The sequence below is a fragment of the Pleuronectes platessa genome, chromosome 19 (genome assembly GCF_947347685.1).
Source record: "Pleuronectes platessa chromosome 19, fPlePla1.1, whole genome shotgun sequence".
Taxonomy (NCBI): Eukaryota; Metazoa; Chordata; class Actinopteri; order Pleuronectiformes; family Pleuronectidae; genus Pleuronectes; species Pleuronectes platessa.
Window position 1 is genome coordinate 15,131,402 of NC_070644.1, and position 11,931 is coordinate 15,143,332.

The following is an 11,931-nucleotide window of genomic DNA, read 5'->3' on the forward strand; positions in this document are numbered from 1 at the left end:
TCTTTAAGCCGTATGATTGGACACTTTTCTTCTCTAATCCACGTTGACTCTTTGCTGTTTCATTCTGGCAGCAACTGTTTCCGCACAAGCTACATGGTCATTTACCTAGAAAGACCCTGTAGCATTATTGCAACAAAGCTTTGGTTAGGCAGGTCACTTCAGGTTATATTGAACTTCCTGTAAAGGGAGTTTCTACTAAATATTATTAAAGCTTTAGTAAATTATTGTCTGTTCAATATCCTCTCAATTTTTTTATAAAGAAAGTATGAATAGCCAGTTGACAGTCCAACAACGAAACCAGACTGGAAAACATCAGGAAAACTGTATTTGAGTTGAACCGGTGAAAACTCACACAAAAGAGAATGTTACATCTGAGATGATTATTATTTGATACTTATATTTATCTATATCTTGATGAATTAGACAAAACCTCAAAAGAACTCAAAATTGAGTTCTCATGTCAAACACAGCTCCTTCCAAACCCACTTTTACACATCGATCATATGCTCTGTGTATAATTATTTACTCTCCTTCCCATTGGCCTATTTCTGATATTTACTCAGCCTGCCAATCGGCCCCAAGCTCCACGTATTCGTAGATTAATAAACAAACTAATCTAACTGACCGTTTTATAGTAAATAATTAATTGATTGAATACTTTATCACTGTTTACCTTTGGGCCTCCAAAGTGGTGGAAAATAACTGTATTTACAAATCTGGGGGACTTGAGAAATTGAATATTTTACTTACAAACTTCTATAATATGCTACATTGTTACTGATTCACATCCCCAATAGCGTAAACAGTTACATCTATCTAAGTAAATAACCTGAGTACATCTGAATATGTTTTTTTTTACCAATGAACATGATTATTATTTGTAGAAAGTCCAAATTGATCAACACCCTGTCCCTCAGTGCGGGATGAAGTGTGGGGAAACTTGCGTCTGAGGTCGTGCTGAGACTAACTGATCCTGATCCTGAAGCTACAACAGACCACGTGACTGACATATTCCTGTAACCTGCGGGAAGTCCGGCTCGTTCAGGAACCACACGTCTTCAACACTTGGCCACTGTTCCCTGATCGTCCTGATTGGCTGACGAGCAGGTGGGTGGATCGACCCAAGAACAAACATTGCCTCAGGCTGTGCCACTCTGTACCTGTGTGTTGACTGCCTGCAGTTCACTTTGGGCTCCGCTCAGATCCCCTCTCAACCTCTCGGCACCTCGCCTCTTCTCTTCTACCTGCGGCAATGAGGACCACGGTGCTGGCTGTTGTCATGGTGACGTGCTTGATGATGGTGGTAGACGCTGATGTGAAGCCACAGAGAGACTTCAACCTGCAGAGGGTAAGATGCACACACAAAGACACACACAGACACACACGCACACTCGCAATCACACAGCTTTCTATGTTTGTAATGTACAGTGTTTAAATCAGTGTTGTGAAGTGAGGAACGTCTGTGTTAGTGTTCTCACTGGTTGTTGTTTATCAGGTGAACACAGGTTGTGTGTTTGAGAACAGCTACTCACATGATGACCCAAAACAAACAGTCATCGGTTTAATCTCACTCCTCCTCCTCACCCTCCCCCTCACCCTCCTCCTCCTCTTCATCAGGGACAGTTCAATCACAAATTGTGGTGATTAATACATTTGTTTTATTCGGGTGTCGTCACACACTGGAGGCTGAGAGATGTTGGTCTGACATGGCCGAGACACGTCTGACATGAGGAGGAACTTCTTCACTTGTTTTCCGTGACTTGTTTGTTCAGCAGCTGGATTTATCTCCATGGCATTTGAATGATCCCGATAGTGGGACTTTCCGTTTTTTTGCAAAAGAGAAACCTGGACTTTTTGTCTGTGATGTTCTCAGTTTTTTTTTTTTCCACAAAGTCGAATCGTCGTTCTCAGTGGAGTTCATACCTCCACCAAGACCCAACAGTTACCACCCAGGAAACTTAATTTAAATTCACTTGGTCCATATCTTTGCTTGGATCTGCACCAAATTGGACACATTTATAAATATCAGTGCCCTGAACCTGTCTGATAACTTACATGAAGATCCATGAACATGATCAAATGCTCCGAGAAATTAAAGAAATGTTGAGAAACTCTTTTTCTATCATTGTTAAAACAAATGTAAAGAAATTCCCGGATCTGCCCCCTGATCCAAAATGTAGTGGATTTTTCCTTGAGCCATGTCACATCCTTCAACCAGAAACACGGTGGTTCACAGCAGTGTTGGAAACATGGACACAGCTCCCTTGTAGCTCCCTTTGTTGACTTACGCCAAAAATACAGATTTGTGTAAATGTATGTTTACGTGCAAAACAGCCACAAAATGGCAGATTTTCCAATAGTAGGAAAAAAAGGCCAAGTCCACACACATGAATAGACAACTCTACTGATGTTCTGTTTTTCATCATCAACAAATCTCATCAAAAGACTAAAAACAATTATGCTTTATACCAATTAGTATTAGGATGTTTACTTTAATTAAGTATCTTTGTCATTGTATCGTCAGTTCTCCTCCACGTGAGCTACAACAGTTTCCTCTTTTAGAAACAAACTGAAAACAAATTTACAAGCTTTGGTTCAGCTTCAAATTGTTTTAATTTAGATTTTACTTTATTATCATTGATATCTCCTTTTGATATCATCATCAACAACAACAATAATAATGATTATTATAATAATAATCCACCACACATTATAAAAATCTGCGAAATTCTGTCTGTACATGTTGTTATTGTTTTATTCTTATTATATTATTGCATATTATTTTTTAATTAAAATATTTATTCTTATTGTATTTTTGTTATTTTTATCTTATTATTACAACCATCTGTCTTTATCCCTTCTTAACAACCTTTTTATCCCTGATGAAACTTCCCCCCTTTACAAAATTGTATTGTTCCTACCAGCTTTTTTTTTTTAAACAGTTCATATATGTAGCAAAAAAGATTTAATCAAATATAGTCAAAGTCAACTTTATTGATAGTCCTGCTGTGTACAGGACATAGGCGTTTCTGTTTCTCTCTGATCCCCGGTGTAAACACATAAGTAGACGGAAGGTGTACTGTAAGTTAACAACATATTAGGTACTCAAGACATAGTACATAGTACAACATAGTTTGCAGTCAAAAGTCACATGGTGGTTAGGATGAGAGTAGTACAAACCAGAATACTGCAAAAATGGTTTGAGAGTTCAAAAATACTTCATGTAAAGTAATGTAATGTACGGTGAAGAGTAAAAGACACTCAGATCTTTAGTGTGTAAACTTACCTGTGTGTGTGTGTGTGTGTGTGTGTTTGTGTTTAGTTTGCAGGGAAATGGTACCGTGTGGGTCTGGCCTATGACGCTCCAAGTTTTGTCTCTTACAGAGACAGGATGAAGGCCTCCATGGGCATCGTCGCAGCGCTGCCCAACGGGAACGTTAACCTCACCATGTGGGATTCCATGTGAGTCTGTGTGTGTTTGGGGGGGGTGACATGTTTGAGCAACATCTATACATGGTCATATTATACAGTAGAGTCCATGTTTCTTTACACAGCAGCGTGTGTTAGTCGAAGAAGGGAGGGAAGCACACAGATGAGTGAAGAGGTTTGAGGGATGTTGGAGAACATTGTGTTTCCTGTTTGTGCCGCAGGCCGTGGGGCTGTCAGAGTAAAACGTACCACTATGAGAGGACCACTGTTCCTGGACAGTTCACCTACTTCAGCGCACGTAAGTCTCTCTGTGGATCTACTCATCCCGTGATAGGGTCAATATTTGACGGGCGTCTGCAGCCGAAGTCGAGATTCTGGATCAACAGTACGAGCTCACAGATGTCGGCCGTGACTCCTGAGTCATGTGATAATACGTAAAGCGAGTAAATGTAACGATAGATTTGTATTTACTGTCAAGACGAGTTTCTGGTTTGAACCTGAGAATAAGAAGAAAAATATTACAAAGTGCAACAGCAGGTTTCTGCGCCAATAAATAGCAAAGTAGAAATAGACGTCTGTTGTTTACACAAAAAATAACCAAGCAAATTTTTATAGGGTTGATTTGCGTAGAATTTTTTTTTATTTGTTTATTGCTGCTTGTGTGACCTAAAGTCAGCTTTTTTTTTTAAATAAACACAAAGACATTTAGCTTTTTAAATTAGATTCATTTTATTCCTTTTTATTTGTAATAAAATATATAGTTTTTATTTGTATTCTGTATATCATATTTATTGCAAGTTTTTATTCATTTCTTTTTTCAATCATATTCAATATATCTTAAATAGTGTTGCCTTTGGTTTAGTGCACCCGCTTTTAGACCATGTTGGCACTTTGTAGTTTTGAATCCCTTTTTATTTCTGGCAAACAATGTACCTGACAAAATTCTAAAGATTTTACTAAATTGTGATGTCACTAAGATGATTGTTCTATTTATTCTAATTTGTCTCTTTTTAAGTAAATATTTAATGCTGTATATTTTCAGGCCATAACATGGTGAAGGACATCACAGTGGTGGACACAAACTACAGTGAATACGCTGTGGTTCTCAAACACAAGGTTTATAACAGAGAGTACACACAGGTGGCCCTTTACGGTGAGATAAACACATACATATGTATATATATATATCAATATTTTTTTTTTTTTAATGTGAGCTGCATATTTGAGCTTCACCACCGCTGCTCATCTGCTTCTGCAGGTCGTTCTCTCAGACTGAGGATCGATATCATTCAGAAGTTTAAAGGCTTCGCCTCATCCCGAGGTTTGTCCAGAGATTCTATTCTGACCCCACCTCCAGCAGGTAAAGCAGGGAATAACACACACATTTATACACAATATGCACCCACTCACATACTTACACACACACACACACACACATAAAGCAGGGAGAATGAAATCACTGTTTTCTAATTTATGTCTCTGTGTTTCTCTGACCCACAGAAAACTGCCCACCCTCTGCATCTGGACGTTAGGTCGGTCTGTTTCTTCTGGAAAACCAAGGCAGTTCATCTCAGATTCACGTGTGTGTGTGTGTGTGCGTGTGTGTGTGTGTGTGTGTGTGTGTGTGGGTGTTTGTGTGTTTCTGTTTCTGCCTCCAGGTTCCCTTATATACCTCAGATCAAGTATTTTCTGCTTTATTCTGAAGTACATAAAAGCAAAAATCCTCTGTCTGGCTGCAAACAGGATGAATGATACATTTATGAATCCTCTTCTAAAACCTATTTTATGTAACGTTTTACTTCATTTGTATTGTTCCGCTGTGATGACGTAGTTAAATAAAGAAATAGAAAATAGAAAAACTTCCGATGTTGTTATTTCTTCTTTATTGATTTGTTTAATTGATTTGTTTGGTACGTTTTTGTTTTGTTGATATGACTTGTTCATTTTGTTTTATTTATATACTTTTTTGAATTGATATTTTGTAGAGTTTAGTTTAAAGCGATTTATTTTGTTGTGTTTTGTTTTATTGAATTTATTTCATTGATCTTTTTATATTCAAGGAACTCTTCTTCTTTTCCTAACAACTGCAGAAGTCTTAAGGAGTGCGTGCATTTCAAGGAGTCGCCTGTGAGCGGCGTCATATCCCCTTTGTTCATGTGTTACCATGTGTGTACCAGGTGTGTACCATATGTGTACCATGTGTGTACAGAGGCTCAGTATGTATCTGTTGGTTGTGTAGGGTCACCTGAAGGAAACCAAATCAGGGCCTTACTCCAACATGAACACCAGGGGGCAGATTTCACCACACATCAATTTGATCTCTGTGACCTCCACATTAATCACATAAAACTATAATTATTTATTTAGAAACTATAGAAATATGTGTATGTATATAGAACTATAGAAAAATGTTCTTCTCTGTTGATGTACTCTGAGACTCTGCAGCCTTTTCCCTACTATTTATCAGCCGTCCACTTCTGCCAGGTATTGATCGCTTGTCTGTTTTAGAGACAAATTCTGAAGTCCAGCGATTCACTGATTAGTCAGAGGAACAAACACACTATCACATGCACACACGCACAAGAGACACGCCAAGGCAGATACAGGTCTGCTCCCAACTTTTTTTGTCTTGTAGTTTTGTGGGAGAACATTTACGCAATTCTGTCTCAGATTGACCTCGTGCAGCTACAGGAAGTCAGTGAGAGACGGAGCATCAGGTGGACAGGTTGAAGGTCAGTGAGATACGGAGCCTCAGGCAGACAGACAGGAGGTCAGTGAGGGACAGAGCCTCAGGCAGACAGACAGGAGGTCAGTGAGGGACAGAGCCTCAGGCAGACAGACAGGAGGTCAGTGAAGGACTGAGCCTCAGGTGGACAGATTGAAGGTCAGTGAGAGACGAAGCCTCAGGTGGACAGATTGAAGGTCAGTGAGGGACAGAGCGTCAGGTGGACAGACAGGATGCAGAAAGCAGTGAGTCTGGTTTCTGTGCTGGTCCTGGGGTCAGTCTGGACCCTGCAGGGGGTCCACACACTGCCAGAAACTCTCCCCCTCCCACAGGAGGACTTCCATCTGGACCAGGTGAGTAACTCTTCACCTCTGACTCTCTCCCATGTTTGTTGTTCCTTAGCAGGATTAAACAAATACTACCAAACCGATTTCCACTAACCTTAGAGTGTGTGTGGGGGGGGGAGGGAGTCCTCGGCCGGAGAAGAACCCACATATTGGGGTCAAAGGGGATAAATGGCCAAATCCAGTACTGAAATCCATTCTAGTTATTTATTTTATTTGAGACATTATACAAATTTCTGGTTTCATATTTATCTTTCTCATCTTTCTTCCAGCTTTTATATACAAAATGTATGTAACACTTTCTCATCTTGTCAACTGAACTTTCTTTGCCTGCTTTTGTTATTTCAAATGTGGTTATTAATTTTGTCAAAATGATAATGTATACAATTATTATACGATTGTGTGTTCCCTGTCATCACGTGATGCTTCTGAGCTCAATTCCAACATTAATCAATATTTGCAGACTATATCCGGACTGTCTTTGAGATATCAGTGTTTTGTTCCAGTTGAGGACAAGCACATGTAGAAATCCAGTGTTGTGCAAGTTCGGTTCATACAAATAAACATGAATAGTTCACGTTCATAGTTCACCATTTAAATTCTGAACTAGTTCATAGTTCAGTTCATTTCATAGTTTTAAGGTGGAAAGTGAGAATGAAAGACTTAACTTGCCTTTACTGTCAGAATCTTTATCAGACAGTGTGTAAAAATCCCTCTCTGCTTTCTATTGCCATCTGTATATGAGACCGAGAGCTGTTGCGTTGTATGGCCTGCCCCTTTAAGGAAAGTTTGTGTGACGTGGTGCACCAGGGTATTGTGAGAAAAGACGCTAAATGTGTGTGTATAACGAGAAGTGACGGACCAAGTAGAGGTGATGTGAGTGCTGCTCCTGCTGTATATCCTAGAAATAAAGGGGCCGCATTCCAAGTAAAGAAACATCTCCACCTCCTTATTCACGGAGCGGTCCGGACGGCTGGTTACCGAGCAGACAGCGAGCCAAGATAACCAGTGACAGGGGCGGCTCCTGGTACAGGCGACATAGGAGACTGATTCATCATGACGTGACACATGCAATGTAAAACAATACATTAACGTTTCACCATCATCCTCTAACCCCGGGACGCACCGGAGGTAGAAGCGCTGTGAAAAGCGCTCCGCCTCCTTTCCTCGTCCCCTGTTAAATACTTGGGCTGTTCGCACTGGCAGCGTAGGGCCGGGAAGAACCAGGAAGAGCCGCAGCCACACACACAAGCACATAATCTCCTGTGGGGGGGTGGCGGCGACAGGCTTGCGGACACCAGCATCCTTTACCCCTGAACCAGCACGGGATGATGGTGATGAAAAATTAAATATAAAAAAATTAAATAAAAATTTTAATTAAATTAAATCAAGTATAAAAAAATTAAGTAAATAAAAAAAAAAAAAACTCCGTGCGCACATCCTGCGCAGAAGCCCATTGCGCACATTCTGCGCAGAAGCCTACTGCGCAAATTCTGCGCAGAAGCCCATTGCGCACATCATTTGCAGAAGCCCATTGCGCACATCATGCGCAGAAGCCCATTGCGCACATCATGCGCAGAAGCCTACTGTGCACATTCTGCGCAGAAGCCCATTGCGCACATTCTGCGCAGAAGCCTACTGCGCACATTCTGCGCAGAAGCCCATTGCGCACATTCTGCGCAGAAGCCCACTGCGCACATCATGCAGAAGCCCACTGCGCACATTCTGCGCAGAAGCCCACTGCGCACATCATGCGCAGGAGCCCATTGCGCACATGCTGCGCAGAAGCCTACTGCGCACATTCTGTGCAGAAGCCCATTGCGCACATCCTGCGCAGAAGACCAATGCGCAGGAATTGCGCACGCAGTTTTTTTTTTTGTTTTTATTATAAATTTTTAAAAAATGTGTTTTTATATTTAACTAATTTAAATTTACATAGTGTAAGATATTTTGCAATTAATAGGAGAAATCATGCCGATTGTAGGTGTTCAGTATATTGCCATCTTAAAGATTGGAAAGAGTGGGATTCAAACTCAAGTCTCTCTTATTGAAGAACATACACTTTACCGACTAGGCCACACCACCTGATGCTTACTGTGTGGAACTAAGCCCAATAACAGGATGGACAGATCATCGTGCGTGTGTCCTTGTTATTTTATGCTGCTTTTGATAAACATTTCAGGGAAAATATTTTCTACTTTACTACATATATTTGACAGCCTTACTTAAAAGTTACTTTTATAGTTTTGGCTTTTAGATACTTGATGATTTTACATACTTTAAAACCTATTGTTAGAGAATAACCCAGTACTTCTCAACCTTGTCTTCCGACGCCTTACAAGAATCACAGTCTGCTTGCTGGGATGCCCTGAGGCTGCCCCCTGCTGGCTGCTGGGTTCCTCTGCTGCTCTAGCTTGGTTTGTGCAGCTTGTGATTAACTAAAGTTGTCCATAAAATAAAATCTTTAATATCCTTCAAGGGCAATTTGATGTACAGCCAGCAATCAGTGCACGACAAAAATAAACCAATTCATACAATGTAAATAAAACACAATATAAAAACCCTATAGACTAAGTAGCAGGATAAAATGAGCTTTTAATGAATGAATGGATAAGTCGAGCTACAGAAAATTACCCGTCAACTATTTAGATATTCTCGAAACATCATTCAACTTTTAATTTCCTGTAGTGTTTCAAATAATTATTAATTTTGGTGACATTTCCTTGATAAATGGGTTTTCATCTCTGATTTGTCAGACTCTGATTTGTCAATAGGTTTATGTAATAAACTACTGGACCAATAACCACACAACTTGGTAGAAGGAAGCTGCATGGATCAGAGATGAACCTATACGGCTCTGTTGAGCTCTACTGAGTGCCAGTCTAGTGAATGAATCTGGAATCTTCTCTCAAAAAATATTTATCTTCATTGTAACTAGTACATGTCTCCGTGCTCCCTGCAGTTCATGGGGCGCTGGTTCGAGGTGGCGGTGGTCTCCACCTGTCCTCACTACATGCAGCGCAAGAGGGGGAACCCCGTCGCCGTGGCACTGCAGCTGCAACGTGTTGCTTCTCAGGGCAACTTCACCATGACGGCCACTTCTGTCAGGTCAGACTCACGCACACACCAGCACACGCACACAGACTAAACTCAGTGTCACCTGTTTATGTGTGTGTGTGTGTGTGTGTGTGTGTGTGTGTGTGTGTGTGTGTGTGTGTGTGTGTGTGTGTGTGTGTGTGTGTGTGTGTGTGTGTGTGTGTGTGTGTGTGTGTGTGTGTGTGTGTGTTCCCCTGGATGCAGGAACGGCTCGTGTCAGCAGACGTCCACAGTTTACGATTTGACCGACACTCCAGGACGATTCTTCCACCGTAATCTCAGTATGTTTCTTAGCTTCACTCAGCACATTTCACACCTCATCGACAAGGTTTTGGTTAAATCTTCAATGCAGCAGGTTTGGTAAATCTTCTACCAAGATGTGTCCTCAGATCTGTCCCCCGTTGAACTCTTTGCTCTCTGCAGGGTTCGATGCTGATGTTGATTCCTTCGTGGTTGAAACCAACTACGATGAGTTCGCGTTGATGCTTCTGCTGAGCACAGAGAAACCGTCGGGGAATAAAACCACCAGCATCAAACTTTACAGTAAGTAAAAAAAATCCTGAAAGTAATCATTAGTTTTAGCTACCAATATTTTTAAATAATCAATTCATAAGTTTAAGATTAAGAAAATAAAAAAGACCAAACATCAAATCAATCATTAACAGATAATGAAAGCAAAATCGGTTTCAGCTGCTAATATTAATAGTTATTAGTAGCTTTATCAGTTTGAGTCTTCATTACAGTAAAAAAGGTTTTAAGTTTTCTCTTCCTGGACAAAATTTTCAAAATTGTCTGACTTTTTAAAGACCACCACAACAAATCAACCAATGACCATCAATAAGTAATGTTAATAAACATTAGTTTAAGTTCTGGTTTAAAAGTCAGAATGAAATTAGTCTTTAAAACTAAAGAAAAGTCTTGAGAAATCTTGATTTTAATGAAGGTGTTTGCGTGTTTCATTTAGTTGCCTGTCAGCGGCTCCATATCACTTTTCTGCATGTGTCAGAGTCTCAGTTTTTGGTGAAGTGCACAACACAGTTCAGTGTTTTAGTTTCTTCCTTGGATGTTTGACCAGTGTGTGTTACTGGTGTTCTTCAGGTCGGACTGTGGATGTGACTCCTGCCGTGCGGCTCAACCTCAAAACATTGGTGAGACGACATGGCATGAGTGATGAGGCCGTCATCATGAATCACAAAAAAGGTACTTTTAATGATATGTTTTCTCTGTTGGCCACTGACATGTCTGTACTGCAGATATTAGATTCAAATCACAATTTATATTTATTTGTTTTTACATAGACAAATGTATGAATATCAAAAAAAAAACCTCTTCCTCTTTCCTGTCGTCCCAGATGAGTGTGCTCCACGTGAGCTGGACACAGAGCCCCATATTCAGCCTCAGGTACAAACCCAAAATGTCACATGCAGATATTGAAACAACACGTCTGTGTTTGCAAATAAAAAGTGCTCATTCTCATGTTGTGGGATTCTTGTGTATCCATCATTCAGATTTCTGCTCCCAAGAAGTCCAAGAGAAATGTGGTGCCGCCTGTGGACTCTCTTTATATCTGACCATCGGAGAGAACCTTTTATTTTTATTTTAGGAAACAAATTCTGATAATGTAAAATCTATGGACAGATTGTCTGTATTCTTGTTTTTACATTAAAAAAAGTGTAAAAATATAACACATTGCATTTCTGTGGAATTTGAGCTTATTATAAATGTTTGTTAAGCGACACAAGACGAGAAGTCTCGTCGACAGACTGGAGGGGACGATCATCACATGATCCTGAGGTCACACAGTCAATGACTCATCAAATCGAATCAACTGAGCAAGAGGAATTATTTCCTTAATTGATTAAACACCTTTATTCCAGATTTCTTATGGATACAAAACGTTGGGTTTGTTCAAATGAATGTGTGATGTAGCTGGTTTGCCAAAAAAGTGATTCCGTTGAGTGCAACTGACCTTTCAGATAATACTGAAAATGAAATTAATAAAAAACTACTGGAATATCCCATAACTTTCAAACAATCAATCAAGAAAATTTAAATAGAAATATTCATGTCTTTCTGCTGTGTATTTTGACATCCTGCCATGTTCTATGTCAGTGACATCACTTTGTAATTAAGTATTCTAAATAAAAGAACTGAATAGGATTTGTATTTCTTGTTTATTTTTTGGATTGAAATAAAGATTTTGTTTTTCCGAAATAAGGTCAAATTGTCTGGTTTATTCAGACAAATTAAGGATTTTCTTTCTAATGAAAAGCGAAAAATTATCTTGATAATTCGAAAAAAGATTGAACAGGAGATTTTTCTCATGAAAACAGGAAA

General features: G+C 39.8%; 2 protein-coding genes across 2 annotated transcripts; both read left to right on the forward strand.

The window, feature by feature from the left end:
* The first annotated feature begins 1,141 nt into the window (after nt 1–1,141).
* Nucleotides 1,142–5,292, forward strand: ptgdsa (prostaglandin D2 synthase a). The gene is made up of 6 exons (XM_053410856.1): nt 1,142–1,348; nt 3,323–3,462; nt 3,651–3,727; nt 4,472–4,582; nt 4,688–4,789; nt 4,930–5,292. The coding sequence occupies exons 1-6, from the start codon at nt 1,253–1,255 to the stop codon at nt 4,959–4,961; spliced, it is 558 nt and encodes a 185-aa protein (XP_053266831.1). The 5' UTR covers nt 1,142–1,252; the 3' UTR covers nt 4,962–5,292.
* A 658-nt stretch (nt 5,293–5,950) lies between these two features.
* On the forward strand, nt 5,951–11,754 carry LOC128425302 (protein AMBP-like). Its single transcript, XM_053411855.1, has 7 exons — nt 5,951–6,507; nt 9,461–9,606; nt 9,799–9,875; nt 10,018–10,137; nt 10,693–10,794; nt 10,946–10,995; nt 11,103–11,754. Exons 1-7 carry the CDS (start codon nt 6,388–6,390, stop codon nt 11,163–11,165), a joined length of 678 nt encoding a protein of 225 aa, XP_053267830.1. The 5' UTR covers nt 5,951–6,387; the 3' UTR covers nt 11,166–11,754.
* Nucleotides 11,755–11,931: the final 177 nt, after the last annotated feature.